Source organism: Hyperolius riggenbachi, chromosome 4 (assembly GCF_040937935.1).
Source record: "Hyperolius riggenbachi isolate aHypRig1 chromosome 4, aHypRig1.pri, whole genome shotgun sequence".
In the NCBI taxonomy this organism is placed as follows: Eukaryota; Metazoa; Chordata; class Amphibia; order Anura; family Hyperoliidae; genus Hyperolius; species Hyperolius riggenbachi.
Genome location: NC_090649.1, coordinates 464,276,157 through 464,296,338, shown reverse-complemented (window position 1 = coordinate 464,296,338; position 20,182 = coordinate 464,276,157). Strand labels below are relative to the sequence as shown.

The 20,182-nt window shown below is 46.1% G+C and overlaps 1 protein-coding gene across 3 annotated transcripts in view; it reads left to right on the top strand.

The window, feature by feature from the left end:
* The window catches only part of TP53BP2 (tumor protein p53 binding protein 2), a 101,894-nt gene that overhangs the window by 44,148 nt on the left and 37,564 nt on the right, over window positions 1-20,182 (top strand). For 2 of the 3 annotated variants that reach the window (XM_068232844.1, XM_068232845.1), the window contains exons 3-9: window positions 887-1,034; window positions 8,313-8,426; window positions 11,475-11,557; window positions 11,774-11,875; window positions 13,261-13,435; window positions 14,747-14,928; window positions 16,132-16,296. In XM_068232844.1, coding sequence (XP_068088945.1) covers window positions 887-1,034; window positions 8,313-8,426; window positions 11,475-11,557; window positions 11,774-11,875; window positions 13,261-13,435; window positions 14,747-14,928; window positions 16,132-16,296 — 969 coding nt within the window. Of the gene's footprint in view, window positions 1-886; window positions 1,035-4,296; window positions 4,521-8,312; window positions 8,427-11,474; window positions 11,558-11,773; window positions 11,876-13,260; window positions 13,436-14,746; window positions 14,929-16,131; window positions 16,297-20,182 lie in introns of those variants that run through there. The other variant, XM_068232846.1, reaches the window with a different exon arrangement.

Below are 20,182 nucleotides of genomic sequence, written 5' to 3'. Positions count from 1 at the left end.
TCAAAGTGTACTTCCTGTTTTGCCACAAGAACTACAAAATCACAAAAACAGCAAGTACTCCAAAACCGCTAGGCAAAAATAGAAAATGGCTACTGCCAATCACTATTAAAAGCACTATGTTTTTGAGATTAAGCTTACTGATTTTTGGTGTGATCTAGCCCTTAGACAGGGTCCACACTTGTTAAAATGCGTGTGCGATTTCACACAGTGATTAAATGACGCATAATGCTTTTCTTTGGAGACGCTCCCTAAATGCGCAAGATCAGCTGTGGAAAACTGTGGGCGTGGTCCCAATTTTACTTACTGTGAAATGCTGAGGTGTCCTCGTTGTTTACTTAAATTTAAAAAAAAAAAAGAGAAGAAAGGTAAAATAATAAAATTGATACTTGCCTGTGATCTAGTTCCACCAGCTGCATGCTTCTTTCCTGGTTATGTGACTTTTGATACTGCTGAAACCAAAAGGTCAGCCTGGCAGCAGCCAAGTGAGATCATGCCAAGTGATTCCAGACAAATTGGCTGTTTTTGATGAAGTCTGCTATAAATCTCTTGCTTTCCCTGAAATGTTTTTTTATTTAATTCTGTAAAGTCCTAATTGTCTGGGTTGGAGAATTGGAGTGATGCTCCCATACCTCTGACACAAGAGACCAGGGTTCAGATCTTGCCTCTTCCTGTTCAGTAAGCCAGCACTTATTCAGTAAGGAGACCTTGGGCAAGACTCCCTAACACTGCTACTGCCTACTGAGCGTTCCCGAGTGGCTGCAGCTCCAGTGCTTGGAGTCCGCCAGGAGCAAAGCGCTATATAAATGATATTTGTCTTGTCTCATTTGGAATTCTGTTTTCGTCAGCAATCCTAATGTTTGGCTTCTCTCTTTTATATTGTTGGCAGATGTTTCTGACGGTCTTTCTCAGTAACAATGAGCAGCATTTCACAGAGGTGCCAGTTACTCCTGAGACCACCTGCCGAGACGTGGTGGAGCTGTGCAAGGAGCCGGGAGAGACCGAGTGCCACTTGGCCGAAGCCTGGAGGGGATCAGGTAGGAGTTCAGCAGCAAATGATGTACTAAAGTTCTAGGATTATGTAAAACAGAAGTTTGTCTTCTTAAAACAGAAGGTATTTGTAATTATGCAGGTTGGAGTGAGTCTATAGGTAGCCATACACTGGTCGATTTGCCATCAGATTCGACCAACAGATCCCTCTCTGATCGAATCTGATGCCTTTACTGCAAACAGATTGTGAACCGATTTCAGCATGAAACCGATTACAATCTGTGGCCCCCCCCCCGCATATATTACCTGCTCCGGCTGGCGCGTGTCCACGCTGTAACCGCTGTCGTCTTCTCCGCTGGGTTCCGGACCGGCTGGCTTTACTTCTTTCTGTCCAGGGAAGTTTAAACAGTAGAGGGCGCTCTACTGTTTAAACTTCCTGCCGGGACATGAAGTTCAGTGAAGCTGGAGGAGCCGAGCATGGAGAAAAAGACAGCAGGGACACGTGCCGGCGGAACTGGTAATGTATTGCGTCGGTCGTCGGGCATTTGAACGTAGCTATCGATGCACTCCTGACCCGCCGACGGTCCAGCAAAATCTTCCGGATCGACGGGAACGATTGATTTCGGACGGAAATCAATTGTTTGCGCAACGATTTCACAGCAGATTCGATCAGTGATCGAATCTACTGTATATCGGCGGGAAAATTGTTAGGTGTATGGGCCCCTTAAGATGTCTCCCACAATGCATCACTGCTGAATATGCAAATCATCTCTTTGTTGTCCCTGTTGGCCTTAACACACCTCCAGAACCTGGAATTCAAAGATTTGTCAGCTTGTTAATATTACAGAGCCAAACTAATCAATATAGTGAAGATTACCATTAAACTGGCTTTTAAAGAAGTATTACATCTGAAAATAATCCTTTTGTGTAGGAGAGTTTGCTTACAGCTGTGCACCTATCCTCACATACGGTACCTCTCTCCCTGTCCGTTTCCTGTTTATCAGAGTTGAGGTCTTACAACTGGTCATCACATCCTTCCTGTCAACTACAAAGTTTTGCCTCCTAATGCAGACACAGACATGCTGACAAGAACGATCAAGCCTGAGTGTTTGAGTGTAACCTGGCCACACGTGATTGACACACCCACCAGCTAAATCTAGAGCGCAAGGAAGCGAGCTGTACTTTAGCAACAGGCACATTTAGCCCCTCGAAAAAGTTATTCTCACATTTAGCCCCTCGAAAAAGTTATTCTCTCCAATTTTTTTTTTAATTAAATGTAACAGTGAGTCTATTAAAAAACATAGTGGTGAATGCCAGCTTATAGTGCTGTATGTGCTTACTCCATAGTTTCAATGCATCCTGCTGTGTGCAGCCAATTGCTCATGCATGAATGTGTGGGTTACTAGGGAGGGTATATTTTACAGAATGTACCAGAATGTCCTGAATTTATGCTTGGCAGAAAATGTATTAACATTTCAGGGCCTATTTTCACTGTGTGCCACGTCAGTTTTAAAATCGGATGTGGCACCCTGCGAAGCCGCAGCTGAATCGTTATAGTCGCGTCATGCACAGCTGTAGGGATTAGAACAGTAAACTATAGCATGCAGTCCAGGATTGCACCGGCATGAGATTCAGAACAGCTATTGTCTGAATAGGCAGCATTTCCTCATTTGGATTGCATGTGGTTAAAAAAAACCTCTGTATTCGGACTTAGGCCTCTTTTCCACGGACAGTTGATGGGCAGTGAAATGCCTCTAACACTCTCACAACTGCTCTCTGCTGCCTGGCAACTGCTCTCTGCTGCCTGGCAACTGTTTACTGAGCACACAGTTCAACTGTCCGAGGAAAAGAGTCCTTAGTGGAAATGGCCCTCTGGGCACTTTTCCATGAGCAGTTTGATAGTGAAAAGACTCTCACAACTGCTTGCTGCTGCCTGGAAACTCCTTGCTGAGCACATGGTTCAGCCACCTGTGGAAAAGGGCCCTTAGGGCCCATTCACACTTACAATCGCAGAACGCCGGCGATTACCGCCGGCGTTCTGCGGGAGTGATTTTCCCGCGATTAGCGCGGAAAAATCACTGGACACTGCGGCGGTTTTGGAGCGATCGCGATTAGCGTGCTATGCACGCTAATCACGATCGCAAATCGCGGAACGCTCGTCGCCGGCAAACCGCTGTATGCAACGCGGTTGCGGTTATCGCTAACCGCAACCGCGGCAGTGAGAACACGGCCACTGGCTACAATGTGTAGCGGTTCTTGCAGAACCGCTAGCGGTTTGCCGCGAGCGGGAATCGTGCGATTCCCGCTCAGGTGTGAATGGGCCCTTAAGCAGCCCATACACTCAGCCGATTTTCTGGCCGACCGATCGATCGATCAATCGATTGCAAATCGGTTGGCCAATCGACCGATCGACGGCCGATTTCGATCGATTTCGATGGATTTCCATCGAACTTGCAGGGTGGAAAATTTAGGTCGATCTGATGAGATTGCTTATCAGTTTGCATTGGCCTTAATGGAAATCTGATGGCAAAAAAATGCCATCAGATCGAATTTCAATAGATTTCAAACTGAAATCTATTGGAATTCTATCCTGGTAAAAAATGTTCTAAAAACGCATCAGATAGATCATCAGATGCATTTCTTATCTATCTGCTGCCAATCTGACGAGTGTATGGGCACCTTAAGGCTTACAGGCCCTTTTTAGAATTTAGTCAGCTTTAAACTAAAATTGAATGTTCTTAGTAATGCTAAATTACAAACAGCTTTATGTAGCGTTCATTTGTTGTAGCAGGCTCTTTTTTTATTTTATTTTTTATGGAGTTTAACTGTAAGATCTCAGGTGTCCGTGTTTTGTTTTGTATTTGGTTTTGATATATAATTGGCAAAAAAAGTTATCTTGAGAAGTATTGTATGCTTCCGGCTGCAGGTCAAGGTGAAAAGACATTTTATTTTTATAGCAGGAAGGATGGGAGCACTTTTTTCTGTTTAAGTTAGAAATAGTATAATTATGGTGTGCTGTTTGGGTGTTTTGAAGCCTACTTCATCCTAAATTTAGGCTGACTTTGTATCAGTCGACGGAGAAGAAAAACCCTGCAGAATGGAAAAATACTGCTGCTGAGTGTTAGTGGCTTGTCAGATATTTTAATAGGCTTTTCCACTGACTTATCCAGGCTCTACCAAATCTCTTATGCTGCCCATAGACACCCAGAGAATACTCAGTGGTGCAGCACAATATGGGCACCTGGTAGCTGGGATAGTTGTCCATTTCCCATGTTCATTTGCAGCATTGCTCTCACTGTGGCTGCAGTGGGTGGTGCTATGTGGGAGAATGGCGGTTGTCTTGCTGTGTCCATAAAAAGGGTTTAGTTATTGGATGGTCACACTGGTGGTAACTCCTCCCACCTATGACGCGTTGCCTTCCTCCTGGCTCTGCTTGGTAACCAAAGTGGGCGGAGCACTGACGGGAAAAACTGGATTTAGTGTCTGCGTCTTCATGGGTCAGCTGTGTGGACGTCAGTCGGAGCAATCAACAGGTCAGTGCAGCAGTATGTAGAATTGTTACCGAATCACGGTATTTGTGACCGGCGTTATTGATGAGGCAGGGTATTTTTAGATTAATATTTATTTTCTGTTTAGTGTTTATACTTCAATGGAAACAAATTTAGGTTTTTATAAAGTTATTATAATCCCGATTTATAAAACTTTCAATGCTGTTTCTCTCGCGGATTTTGAAAACCGTGTTTCTGCCAGTGTGTGTACACCATGCATGTGCTGTTTGTTCTCTGTGTATGGAGCAGGAGAAGACGTGGGACGTGGTCTTGCCCGGGGCCATCAGCTGCCTGGCTCCTCTGTGGCATGTACAATGACGTAGTAAGGAATGAGGGGAAGTGTGCGGTGTAGCAGTGTGTACACACCATGCATGTGCTGTTTGTTCTCTGTGATTGGAGCAGGAGGGGACGTGGTCTTGCCCGGGGCCATCAGCTGGCTTCTCTGGCATGTACAATGACACAGTACAGGATGAGGGGGGGAGTGTATGGTGTAGCAGTCTGTATACTCCATGCATGTGCTGTTTATTCTGTATATGAAGCAGGAGAAGACGTAGGAGTTGGTCTTGCCCGGGGCCATCAGCTGGTTCCTCTCTGGCATGTACAATGACATAGTATGGGATGAGGGGGTAGTGCGCGGTGTAGTAGTGTGTACACACCATGCATGTGCTGTTTGTTCTATGTGTTTGGAGCAGGAGAAGATGTGGGACGTGGTCTTGCCCAGGGCCATAAGCTGGTTCCTCTCTGCCATATACAATGACATAGTATGGGATGAGGGGGGAGTGTGCGGTGTAGCAGTGTGTACACACCATGTGTGTGCTCTTCAGTGTATGAAGCAGGAGAAGACTTGGGACTTGGTCTTGCCCTGGGCCATCAGCTGGCTTCTCTGTGGCATGTACAATGACACAGTACAGGATGAGGGGGGGGGTTGTAAGGTGTAGCAGTCTGTGCACGCCATGCATGTGCTGTTCTGTGTATGAAGCAGGAGAAGACGTAGGACTTGGTCTTGCCCAAGGTGGTTGGCTGGCTCCTCTGGCATGTCCATTGACATAGTACAGGATGAGGGGAAGTGTGCGGTGTAGCAGTGTGTACACACCATACATGTGCTGTTATTTCTCTATGGAGAAATGGAGAAGAATGGCTCTTTGTCCTCCTATATTAGCCACTGGCAGGACTGAGCCTTGCAGGCATTTTCTCATTATTCATGGGGAGAACGTGAGATTTGCTTCTGGCAGAGCCGCTTCCGATACATGCCAGTCTTCTGTCCTCGTGCCAAACATACACTGAGGAATCCATTCCTGAACAAGACACATTCCACCAGTAATTGGGATAAGTGAATATAAACTTTGTATAGATGCAGAGCTTTGGGCAGAATGCACGTTTCATGGACCCAGGGAAATTCCATTGAAATTTCCATTCTTTCTCTCTGACTGTCCCACCTGGGATGTGGGTGAGGGGAGTCAGTTGGGCGTGACCATGTGACACCCAAAATATGAAGAGCAATAATAATATAATAATAATCCGAACATTTATATAGCACTTTTCTCCTGTCGGACTCAAAGCGCTCAAGAGCTGCAGCCACTGGGACGCGCTCAGGAGGCCATCCTGCAGTGTTAGGGAGTCTTGCCTTGAACTCCTTACTGAATAGGTACTGACCCTAGCCAGGATTTAAACCCTGGTCTCCCATGTCAAAGGCAGTGCCCTTAACCAGTACTCTATTCAGCCACTGTGTACCGGCATGTATTGCTCTTCTCCTGAGAGTAGCGCATACCTAGAGATGATCCTGAGCGAATCAGAAAATTTGTGTCCCTCCACGGTCCAGTTGGAGATTTGCGCTGGTAAAAGTGCAATTTCTGTTCCCGTTTTATTTTATGCAAACTGTCTTGTGTATCTTTGTTACTTTTTTATTTTTGTAATTTTTTACTTTTGTTTTTGTAAATATTTTTTATATATTTTCTGCATTGTTCCACTTTTTTCTGGAATATTAAACTTAATAAGTTTGACTTCTGCTGTACTAAGCCAACGCTCATAGCCTAGAAAGAGTCTGCAGTGTAACTTGCGTTACAAAGTTCCGGGCCTGATTGTGCCTAGCTACTGTACGGTTGTATTGTGTGTGTATGTGTGTGTGTGGCGTTCCCGTGTTTGGCCTAATCGCAAAGTTGACCCAAATACGAAAACGTGGACTGCGCGCAGATCACTCGACAGCAGAGTGGGAATCGTGGGAAGTGTCTAGCAGCAGCTAGTGGTGGCAGTGAGAAGTGCCTTGAGGGGCGACAGCCTTGTTGTAGCTTGAATAAGGCTGCTTCCCTCTCGATCTGGTCAAACCCGCAGTCGGGAACGGTATCTGCAGGCTTGCCGCAGGGCCGGTTCCTGACATAATTGCCGGTACACATTTCTCAACATTCCTGCATTACTGTAAAAAAAAATGTGTACATGAGGAGGCGAGACTTGGAAGTCGGTGGTGAGATTAGATGATCAACGAGGAGCTACTAATACCGAGTTGATGCAGATGTTATCCCAATTCATGCACCTTAGAGGCCTGTACACACTGCTGTGCTGTTAAAATCGCATGCGTTTTTTTTAAAGCCAATGGGCACCGATAAAAAAAAGAAAAAGTCAGATACTCACCTAAGGAGAGGGAAGGCTCGGGCCTAATGAGCCTTCCCTCTCCTCTCCCGGTGCCCTCGGTGCTGCGCTGGCTCCCCCGTTCGCGTCCGCCGCCGCAGGGACTTCGGAGGTCTTCGGGAGCATTCGGGCTTCCGAAGACGGGCCGCTCCATACTACGTCATAAAGGGCGCTCGCGCATGCTTAGTATGGAGGGGCCCGTCTTCGGGAACCCGAGTGCTCCCGAAGGCTTCCGAAAGCTCCCTTCGGCATGCGGAAGTGGCAGTATTTGACCGAACTGGTCGAATACTGCCACGGGGGATCCTGAGCGGGACCGGGCACCAGGAGAGGAGAGGGAAGGCTCATTAGGACCGAGCCTTCCCTCTCCTTAGGTGAGTATCTGACTTTTTGTTTTTTTTACCGGTACCCATTGGCTTTAATCGCTAGGTCTTCTGAAAAATTATGAAAATCAAGAAGACATACTGGTGTGATGCAATTTTTCTATTTTCATGAAGGCTTTGCAATTTAAAAATCGCAATCGCAGCAGTGTGTACAGGCCCTTATGCTGGGTACACACGTTGCGATTTCCCGCTAGATCCGCGGGATCGATTCGATTATTTCCAACATGTTCGGGTTTCGATGGATACAGCCGTCGATTTTGCATACTTAATGCACTAGTGGAAACGAGCCCTTAAGGTGGCCACATTCCATACAATTAAAAGATCCAATTTTTCACCAATTTGATCATTTCGATCAGTTGTCCCGAAAAATGGAGAGCTTTTCTTTGTTTTCGATCGACAAATCCAATCGAATTTCCGTTTTTTTTTTTCCCCTCAATTTTTGGAGATTGCACGTGTTGGAAATTTCAGACCAACTTTATCAAGAATTGCATGGTGTGTGATGGATTGTCAATTACTGTACTCGAGGTACAGTTCCAGTCAATTTTTTTTTTTCTGAGCTTTCAATTATTTTATTCATGATTGAGGATTGAACACAGGTGTGGTACATTGGTCAGATTTTTGAATTCAGTCAGAAGAATTGATTGCTATTCTTGAATTGAACAGATATTTAAAAAAATTGTATGGTGTGTGGCCATTTTGAGGATCTATTGCAGCAACTGTGGCTTGGATTAATATATCCCAGCAATGTAAAAACCCACAACCTTCTCTATTGCAGAGCGTCCGGTAGCCGACAATGAGCGGATGTATGAAGTGCTACACAAATACGGGATGCAGTGGAATGAAGCTCGGTTCTACCTCCGCCATGAGCGCCCGCCCTCCAGAGAGTCCGGTAGGTGCTTCTCTGCATAATGGTAACACCTGACAGCATTGTTGAGCAGTGAAATGGAGATCTCTAGGTTTGCATGGTAATAATACTGATTGTAAGGGGGGGGGGGGGCGGGCTAATGGACACAATAGATTATTGCCAGAGGCGGTCATTATCGGCTTCTTCGGCAAAGTTTAATCTAGCATGTGTACGAAGCTTGAGGACCCTTTGACACCGTGGGCCGGTGCGTAATTTTTTTATTTTTTTTTTTTTTATTTTTTTTTTTTTACCGTACCCCACCGCCTGGTAATAAAGTCTATGGAGACTTTCATACTGAAGCCGGAAGTGACCTTTTCGCTACATCGCTGACGCAGGTCCAAAACTATGTTAAAGTGGAGTTGTTGAGGCGATCTGTGTCGTCTTAGAAGTCATGTTAGTCTATGGTGACGCGTGGATTTTAAAAAAAAAAACTGACCCGACTTCATGGCTCACATGTGCGGAGACGTATTTTAACAATACGCTTCCACATACCCAAAGCAGGAATTGACGGCAAGCACATGTCACTTTCTGCTTGGCCCATGGCCAGACAGGGAACACCGCGCAACAGCGCATTGTTCCCTGAAGGCCTGTTTTTGACGGTGTGATGTGGTGCGATGCACCGCCAAGGCTATTTTGCAGTCTGAAACCAGCCTTAGGGTGGTCATTCGCGGTACAGTCTTAATTGTACAGATTTACCAAATCTAGGTAGCATAAGGGCCAGTAGATTGACAGTACTTTGTAAAATCTCTTATACTACATGGTAGTAGTAACATTACCGAACCAAGATTGTATGGTGTATGGCCACCATTTGACCAAAAGAGAGATCTCCCTATCAAGGACTAGACGATAATAACTTTATGATGGTTTTAACTCATCCCCACTAAACACAAAAGGTGCATACACACCTTTGATGGGTATTGCCTGGCGGGGATCAGGACTCAATCCACTTGGGCGACATCCATGATCCGGGCTGCGCACGCGGATGTCAGCTGTGTAACTAACGACCTGTACTGTTGCTATGCAGAGTAACGATGGAGCGGTGTGTGGGACGTCATGCGGGGGAGGGGAGTGCCGCACACAAAGGAATCGGCCGTCGCTGGGGGCGAGTTGATCCGCCGAGTGGATTGCTTGCGGGTCGAGGATCAGGCACCTCTGTACAAACGATTATCAGCTGAGGCGGTTGTTATTGGCTGCCTGAGCTGTGTGTGTACGAGGCTTAAAGTGGACCTGAACTCTTGCAAAGGACAGAGCGAAAACAAAGAAATCCACCCTGTATGTATTTAGAGAGTTTAGCCTGTCTAATCCCCACTCTCCTCTATGACTAAGCACAAGTTGTAATTTGATCTCTGAGTCAGGTGAGGAATTTCCTCTGCCATGGCAGAGCAGCTAATTTGTAAACACAGGATGTTAGCAATATGTCTGCTTCCATTAAAGCAGGAAGTAAACAAACTGCAGATTTATTGCAGGGTTTGTATCAGTTTTAGTTAAAAAATGTTTTTCTTTAAAGGCTATGATGCTGTTGCTTAGCAGAGGGGACGTTCTGAGTTCAGGTCCACTTTAAGATAAAGTAGTCTTAGTTATTGGTAAACTCTAATTTGGGTACTTATCCGTTAGCCGGGCGCATCCTCTAGGTGGCGACAAAACTCCACCAGAGTTACATCTTTCCCTACTATCCATGTCGGCCTGGAGGGGGAATAGTAATTAGCGCCACCTGCCGGATGCGCCCGGCTAACGGATAAGTACCCTAATTTGCACCTAAGTGAACAGAGACAGCAGCAATCTTGTTATAATGGGAGATGCAGGAGCAGGTATAGTGAGTCACTGGCTTGTCTTATCTGCTCAGTGTGATCCTGGTATTATGGTTACACCCAGTTACCCTTCCCTATTATCTCCTGTCATTCCCCTGTTTTGATGTCTTGTATTTAGACTTGCGGATGGGAAATCTGCTGATTGCTGGGCTGAGTCACAGAGCCGGTATTATCCTGGCGGTGATGCGGTAATGGTAGCGCTGACTCTCTGCACCGCATTGATTCTCCTCCTCTGCCGCCAGTGCAGCTCATATGTAAACAAACCTCTGCCTCTCTCACTGAGCCCTACCAACAGGTTTATCTACCTGCTCATGAGAACTAGACCCAGACGCTGGCTTTGTCTCCAGAACAAATATCTGTGAAAATAATATTTATACAGCTGAAGATGTCTGACATACCTGCTGATGGTTTATTTAAAAGTGCAAAGGACCACTACTGAGAAAAAGTGGAAGATTGAAAATACATGTAATAACATACAAGTAAGAAGTATGTTTCTTCCACCATAAATTACTTTTCTTCTATGTTGTGGTCACTTATGGTAGATAGTAGAAATCTGACAGAAGTTTTGGACTAGCCTATCTCATGCGGGGTTCTCAGCATGGCCTTTATTCTTTATAAAGACACTCCCTGAAAAGGATTTATACATTTATCCTGCTTGCTGCACACTTTGGGCAGTTGGATGGAGCAACTGCCATTTACTAAGTGCTTTTGAAAATAGGAAAACCCTGAGGATCTCCCATGAAGAAATAAGCTGGTCCAAAACTGTCGATTCTGTAGAATTTCTACTACCTACTGCAAGTGACAGCAACATAGGAGAAAAGTAATTTATGGCCCATTTTACTTTGGAAGATGAATACTTTTTATTTGTGTTTACATGTACTTTACATTTTACAATTTTCGTGATAGCTGTGCCCTCAGGTTCCCTGTAAAGGAGCACTATCAAGTGAAGGTGTTGCATTTGATTGGTCCAGTCCCAACCTGCATGCAGTTTGCATACATTTGCAATTATTAGCATCTCATGGACTATCCCTATTGGTTATACTGCAGATGGTTTCCTATTTGCTTCGGTGGGCTGTACAGATTTCAGGCCGCCCTTGGGCAGTGGCCTAATTGCTTGTAGCTGTTCCTGGCTACTTCTTCCTGTTGGACATTCGCCAGTGACGGCACCGTTATTGGCCCTGGCTATATGGTGTTGATATTTTTTCCCCCTCCCTTCTTATTGCAGTGAATGCACAGAGAGCTGGAGATCCCAGCATGAAGCGGAATGGAGTGAAGGGCCCTGCAGACAGGCCGATCATGGAAAATGGGGTAGGTGTGGTTTGTGTTGCCCAATTACAAAGCTTCTTGCCATATAGCAGCTACCGCTTCACTACTGTGAAGTCATGTGATCTTCTGCACATAGTCATGTGATCTTCTGCACATAGTCATGTGATCTTCTGCACATAGTCATGTGATCTTCTGCACATAGTCATGTGATCTTCTGCACATAGTCATGTGATCGTAATCGTATTCTCCATTAAACAGGTGAACGGCCCCAAAATGGACATGACCCTGGCGGAGCTTCAGGAGATGGCAGCCCGGCAGCAGCAGCAGATAGAAGCCCAGCAGAGGATGCTGGCCACAAAGGTGCAAACTCTTTGTAGCTGTGGGAAATGACGTATGCCCTTTAAACAGGAATTGTAGTGAAAGTAACATAATATATACAATTTCATATTTATTTATTTATTACCATATACATTTATAGATTGTTTAGTCAGTGATTGCAGACTGTAAGATCTTTCCTTTCCCTGATTTACATTCTCAAATTATCACAGGTTGGGGATGTCTTTAGTCACGTCAGATGCAGCTCTGCGGAATTTTTTTTAAATTTTTTTTGAGTGTTCTGAAGCAAGGGAAAATTAATGCCTGGTCTCCCAGACTGCTCTGGATGGTGAATTCCGCATAGCTAAACAGCCTAGGCCAAGCATCACAGGGAAGGCGGGGCTACATACCAATATTCAGGAATATGTAGATAAAGGAGGTGTTTTCTGCTGATGAAATCAGGAAAATGACAGTAAGGGCTCGTTTCCACTAGTGCGATACGAATCACCAGGATTCCACCGCTGATGAAATCGCATGCGGATGCGATTCCGTGTGCGTTTTTGCCGCGATTTCACATAGGCAGGGTATATGCGAATTTAACCACGTCACTGCCTGGTTCAATTTACATTAGTTTTCATGCGAATTTGCGGCAAAAAACGCATGTGCGTTTTCCCTATTAAATACATAGCCTGCGAATCGCCTGCATTCCTCACGCAGGCGAATTCTGCAGGCTCTACCGTGCAGAAAAATCCTGCACAGAAAAACGCAGGTAAAAACTGACTAGTGGAAACTGGGCCATCCACTTGTATTGGTTATGCGAATCCGCATGCAGAGAACGCATGCGGATTCGCTCTAGTGGAAACGGGCCCTAAAAAGCAGCAATCCTGAATGATTGAGGCTGGTTTCACACTGCAAACTGGCGTTAGCTATACGGCGTGTCGCGCCCAGTGCATTGCATCGCAGTGCCAAAACAGGCCTTTAGGGAACACAGCGTTAGTACACGGTGTTCCCTGCCTGGCATCCGTCCAAGCAGGAAGTGACCTTTGCTTGTGGTCACTTCCTGTTTCGGTTATGTGGAAGTGCACGGAAGCGTATTGTAAAAATGCACGCTTCAACGTCGCAATGCATGCGCACCGCGATGTCAAATACCAATGTGTTTAAAGAACTCTGCATCGCCATAGACTAACATGACTTCCGGGCTGCCGCAGCAGCCCCGCGGTAGTGTAGGTATGTGCTAGCATTAAATCGGGCACTTCCGGCGCAGCGTGCCGTAATGTGGGAAGAATGATCTTCCCCATAAACCGCCATTAGGCTTCGGTAGCAGTGCGGCAATTTGATGCACCCCCCCCCCCCCCGCCCAATGAGCCAACATAGGGGTGTCAGCTTGGAGGTCTCTGCGGCTTGAGATGACCTTTCATGGTGTCTTACAGGAGCAGCGGCTGAAGTACCTGAAGCAGCAGGACCAGCGTCAGCAGCAGCAGGCCAGCGAGCAGGACAAGCTGAAGCGGCTGCGGGAGATCGCAGAGAACCAGGAGGCCAAGCTGAAGAAAGTGCGAGCGCTGAAGGGCCACGTGGAGCAGAAAAGGCTCAGCAACGGCAGATTAAGTGAGACCTGCTTAAAGGGAATCTGAAGTGAAAATAAACTTATGGGATAATGAATTGTATGTGTAGTACAGCTAAGCTAAGAAATAGAACATTAGTAGCAAAGGAAAAGTGTCTCATAGGGTTTCCAGTACAGGAAGAGTTAATAAACTTCACTTATCTATGCAAAAGAGCTCCTCTAAGCTCTCTGACCCAACTTGGATCTGAGACGGTCCTGTTTTCTGAAGCACTTATGCATGAAAGAAACAGTGAGAGACGGCTTCTGATAATGTTTTAATGTAGGAAAGTTCAAAGGGTCATTAGCTCTGCTGTGTTTCATAGTTTAAAATACTGAGGCCCATATGCAATTATCTATTTCTCCCGAGTTATCTCCTAGGAGATAATTTTCATCTTCTCTTTAAAATAACTTTTTAATTGAAAAAGTACCTAAAAGTTGGAAAAAGTACTATACAATTATTTTGAGTATTTCCTTGCTTGCTAATGGCTTAAAGTGGATCCGAGATGAACTTTTACACATTGCATAATTGTGTCCCTTTCCTATTGTTTATAGGGCATTCCTCAAGCCAAATACTTTTTTGTTTTAATACTCTAACTCCTTATAAACTAAATAAACCACTCCCACAGGTTTTCATAGAGCCAAGGCACTTTCAGATAGTAGCAAGGGCTCATGGGAGCTCAGTCTGGGCAGGAGAAGGGGGAGGTATTACTAGCCAGAGATTTCAGAGGCAGAGGGGAGGAGGGAGGAGGAGGGGGGATTAGGTTTTTTTGCTCAAGATGCAGATAAGCCTGCCTCTGTGTAATGTTTACAAACAACATGGCTGCTGTCATTGTATCACAGGAAGAAATAATCATATTCTATTGAAGCTGTTTGCAGCTAGATTTGCTGTGTAAACTATCTGAACTTTAGATACGATATATTACTTGCTATAGTTAGTTTTTCATCTCGGATCCGCTTTAAGAAGCATATTATCACAAGTTCTGAAAATATCACCTAGGGGCGAAAAAGTGAACTGCATATGGCCCCGAGTGTGGTTTGTAAACTGCAAATATGACAGAGTGATGCTACTGTATGTTATAAAAAAAAAACCTATGTAACTGAAAATAAAAATGAAACCCACTTTTTTTTTTTTCCTTTACTAATGTTCAATTAATTATCCACACCACACTTACAATTCATTATATTATAAGGTGTTTTTTTTTTTTTTTTTTTTTTTTGCTTCAGTGTCATTTTAAAAACCTTCTGTATTTTGCGCTCTTTTTCTCACAGCATCAGGTTTCTAACATTTTGTATCGTTCTCCCGTTTCTTTCATTAGTGGAGGAAATTGAGCAGATGAACAACCTGTTCCAGCAGAAGCAGAAAGAGCTGATGGTCGCTGTGAATAAGGTGGAGGAGCTGAGCCGACAGCTGGAGATGCTGAAGAACGGGCGCATCGAGGGTTACCATGACAACCAGTCTGCCGTGGCTGAACTCGATCGCCTATACAAAGAACTGCAGGTGATTTGCTGGAGAGCACTTGTCGTAGGGCCGAATTGAGAGGAATAATATAGAGGCTATCTTTACACAGGCCATTTTGACACAGACAGACACACAGAACATTTATATTGTGCTTTTTCTCCTGGCGGACTCATAGCGCCGGAGCTGCAGCCACTAGGACGCGCTCTATAGGCAGTAGCATTGTTTGGAGTCTTGCCCAAGGTTTCCTCACTGACTTATTAAACAGGAAGAGCCGAGATTCGAACCTTGGTCTCCTGTGTCAGAGGCAGAGACCTTAACCCCCCTGGCGGTACGCAGTTTCTGAGGCTGCGTCCGCGGGAGGGATTTTTTGAATTAGTTGTTGTAAAGCTTGTAGCTAGCTCTATGCTAACTACCATTGCCCCCCAAGTCCCCCGCACCCTTCTCATTAAGGGCACCTCCGCCAGTGGTGTTTGGTTTTTTTTTTTTTTTTTTTTTTTTTTTTTTTTTTTTTTTTAGTATATTTCTAATGGGTGTTGGCAGAGTGGGAATTCAGCCTTTCCCCCACTCCCGCTATACACAAATATCCATTGTGGCATAAAAACAATTCAGTTAAAGAGGAACTCCAGTGAAAATGATGTAATAAAAAACTGCTTCATTTTTACAATAATTATGTATAAATGATTTAGTCAGTGCTTGCCCATTGCAAAATCTTTCCTTTCCCTGATTTACATTCTGACATTTATCACATGATGACATTTTTACTGCTGGCAGGTGATGTCAGTGGAAGGAGCTGCTTGCTTTCTTGCCAGTTGGAAACAGCTTTTATTTCCCACAATGCAACAATGCTCGCACAGTGTGATGTCAGAACCATGGTCCTGACATCACACTGTGGGAGGAGTTTCAACACAATATCAGCCATACAGAGCCCCCTGATGATCAGTTTGTGAAAAGGAAAAGATTTCTTATGGAAAAGGGGGTATCAGCTACTGATTGGGATGAAGTTCAATTCTTGGTTACGGTTTCTCTTTAACTGATGTGTTGGGCAGTTTAGAAGAATTGAACCTGATCCATTGAAAACCATTGCTGTCCTTTTCATTGCGCAGCCCCAGTCTGTGGCTTCCAGCGGCAGAATGAATGACTCCTCCGCTTGTCACTGTCTGCGGATTAGCATGCAGAGCTGCGCCTGGCCTCTCTGTTTAGAGTCCTCTGTCTTAAGATTTCTTCTTGTGTGCTTCCATTCAGCTGAGGAACAAGCTGAACCAGGAGCAGAATGCCAAGCTGCAGCAGCAGAGGGAGAGCCTGAACAAGCGCAACTCCGAGGTGGCCGCTATGGACAAGCGTGTCAGCGAGCTTCGCGATCGCCTCTGGAAGAAGAAGGTGGCCCTGCAGCAGAAGGAGAACGTCCCGGTAAGTGACACCTACCCCCCAATACTGATTGGACAATGGCTACAGAGACCATAACCCTCCGACCGGCCAAATGCATCACCCTCGCAAAATAATCCCACATTGTGAATATTGCTACTGTGTGCACTTTACCGCATTTGTATTAGATAGCAGTGCTGTGTAGCTTCCGCTGACAATGTTGGCAGAACATTCTCTGTCAATATTGGTTCTACCTAAGCTCAAGGCTGGCTCAGGAGTGCATTTATCTTATGGAGCACCTCCTGGGTCACATGACAGCTTGTATTTGCTCCCAATTGAGTATCTGCACCAATTTAGTGAAGAGTAGGGTGGGCGGCTCCTCCTGTTGGCTGTGTAGAGTACTGCATGGCTGATTGTTATCAACAGCTCCAGGCTGGAGGTAAAATATCCAACATCTCACTTGTTTTACTGCATGCCCTAATCTTTGTGAATTGTAAAAGTCAGTGTAGGTATTTACTGCATAAGTAGGTAATTTACCTCACTAGCCGGTAATTTTTACTTTACCATGCGGTTGCATCCTTAGTGAATTGACATTTAACATACTTTGCGGTAAAATCAGCTGTTTTCTGAATTGCCAAATGCAGTTATGCTTTTTGAATTGAGCCCAACATCTCTTACCGCCAGCCGGACACCATTTCCATTGCAGACTTTACAGATGATATATTATCAGTACTTGAAGGACAGGTCCAATATGCTATTCTATGCTGATCCATGCTTGAATAATGTGTCCCAATTGTATCCCACAAGGTTAGATTCTCTACACATAAATTTCCCCTCTGTTTAACCCCTTGGGGACTGGCCGCCTACCCCCCCCCCCCCTTTAAGGACCAGGCGTTATTGCTGGGGGGGGGTGTTTGGGGAGTCAGGCAGCCAGATCCCCAGTGGGGCTTGCTGGGCACTTTGTCCCCCGCCCCCCTTTGTAGCCAGGTGTCCCCCGTGTAGCTGGCAGCCATTACTCACCTTCCAGGCTCTAGCAATGAGCCGCAGTGGACCATTCTGCTCCGGCTGGCATCTCCGCTCCTACTGCCACTCAATTTACGGGTCGCAGCTTGATGATGTCATCAAGCCGGGACCCGGCACTGACGTCAGAGAGGGTGGGGAGCACCGATCGTCATGGTAATGTCAGGGAGGTAAGTGCATCCTCTTCTTCCCCCCCCCCCCCCCCACCGCGATAGCTGCCAATAGTGATCACTACGATCTGCCGTCGATCGTAGTGATCACTTGATCAGCAGCCATACGCAATGGCTGCTGATAACTGAGGGGTGATGTCAGCTGTCATATGACAGCTTAATCTCCCCCCTCGGGTGCGCACGATCGCGTCGAGAGTGGAAACGGCGGGCGGCGTAGATCCTATGCCGCATCAAGCTGGGACAGTCACAAGTGCGGCGTAGGATCTAATCCAAAAGGTTAAAGGACACATCCGAGAAAAAAACCCAAAACAAGATCTACTTGCCTGGGGCTCCCTCCAGCCCCAGGCAGTCGATTTGTCCCTCGCCGCAGCTACGGTGTCCCCTCCAATGCAGATGCCGACCTCGCCAGGTTGGCATCTTCTGTGGCCGCGCACTCATGCAGGCGCAAAATATGCCAACCTGGCGAGGTCTGCATTTGCAGTGGAGGGGACCCCGGGACACTGGAGCTGAGGCAAAGGACATATCGGCTGCCAGGGGCTATATGAATCCCTGAATATGTAGATCTTGTTTTTTTTTTTTTTGTTTGTTAAAAAGGACACATCCGAGAAAAAAAACAGAGGGGAGTTTTATGAGTGCTGAGAGTTAATTTAACCTTGTGGGATAAAATTGGGACTCATTATTCAAGCATGGATCAGCATAGAAAGCAGCTTGTTTATTATCAGTATAAACAAGGTAAACAGCCGATACTGTACATCTGAAGGTCACATTCCTGTATCTTAAAATGGGGTCAGACAAATAATGCTGTTGGTTGCATTATTGGTATTTCAGTCTCATTTAAAAGAAACCTGAACCAAGAAGTATATGCAGGCTACCTTATTTTTTTCCTTTTAAACCATACCAGTTGCCTGGCAGCCCTGCTGATCTATTTGGCTGCAGAAGTTTATAAATCGCACCAGAAACAAGCATGTAGCTAATCTTGTCAGATCTGACAATAATGTCAGAAACACCTGATCTGCTGTATGCTTGTTCAGGGTTTATGGCTGAAAGTATTAGCGGCAGGATAGCCAGGCAACTGGTATTGCGTAAATGGAAATCTGGCAGTCTCCATATCCCGCTCGCTTCAGTTGTCCTTTAAGCTTACAAACTTTATAAGTGCAGTTACCACAATAGGTTTGCAAGTGCATTTCCCATATGAAGCTCAGAGAGCCCCTTATTATATTTACATACTAATAGGACTCGCGCAATATGAAAACTGAGAAACCTGGTAAACAAAATGCTTTAAGGTGACCAGTTACTTCAATTTAAAGGGAAGGTTCAGGGAGGGTGGAGAAAAAATAAAAATCAATTTCCACTTACCTGGGGCTTCCTCCAGCCCGTGGCAGGCAGGAGGTGCCCTCGCCGCCGCTCCGCAGGCTCCCGGTGGTCTCCGGTGGCCGACCCGACCTGGCCAGGCCGGCTGCCAGGTCGGGCTCTTCTGCGCTCCAAGTCCTGGCACTTCTGCGTCCCACGCCGGCGCTCTGACGTCATCGGACGTCCGCCGGGCTGTACTGCGCATGCGCAGAACTACTGCGCATGCGCAGTACAGCCCGGCGGACGTCCGATGACGTCAGAGCGCCGGCGTGGGACGCAGAAGAGCCCGACCTGGCAGCCGGCCTGGCCAGGTCGGGTCGGCCACCGGAGACCACCGGGAGCCTGCGGAGCGGCGGCGAGGGCACCTCCTGCCTGCCACGGGCTGGAGGAAGCCCCAGGTAAGTGGAAATTGATTTTTATTTTTTCTCCACCCTCCCTGAACCTTCCCTTTAATGTTATAAAGTTTGCTTGAAATGTGGTGACTTTCATGTTTGCTTCTCACCTGTGCTGTATTTTCATGATTGTGTTTCTGCTGGTCACACGGTGCAGGTGACATCTGTGCCAAATCACTGCTGAGACGAGATCTGCTGCAGTATTAGTTACTTGGAGAAGGCACAATGTGAAATATGTAGCCCGGCTCTGAGCTGACCCTCACAGGCTTCCGTACAGAGGAGGGGCAGTAGGGGCGATCTCACTGATAGTGGCCACAGGGAAATGCTAATCAATTCAATTTCTAATCCATATTCTCATATTCCAGTGATGCCTCACTGCTTATTTCAGCATTATTCTGATTTGAATCTATTGATCCTGCCTCTAATGCACAGAAGCAAGGGACGCTATGCTAATCCTGATAAAGGATGGTAACTACTGCCGTATTTATTCATACCTGTGGCTTCTTTCAGCCCCATGTGGGCCTGTGGGGGATCCCTTTCTGTGCTCCTCGGACACTAGTTGTCCCATGGTCAGAACTACGTCACACTCCCATGGCTGGGAGCGTTCTGCTTGAGCAGTACTACTGCATAGCGGCAGAACCCTTCTAGCAGCAGGAGCGCGATGGGGGCGGCTGCACGTGCAGAAGAGCATGACTTTCTTTAAAGATCCGGTGTTCTGGACCTCTGAATGAGCTCAGTACACACGCTCAATTCTTGGTTGAGGTGGCTGTTAATGGCAGAGATTTAACCCTTTGCACAATCGCATGCCATTTTGCTGGCCACACCCCCTTTAGCACCTCACTAATAACTTATTTAAATGTCCTAACGTGAGGCGATGTGCCTGGATTTGTGTTGTTTTTTTTTTCTGGCTGCTAATGGCAGCCTTGGCCGAGTTTAGCATAGTGGGACACGTTCCCCAATGCTCGACTGACAGGCTGATAGTCGGGCAGCCAGGCATTT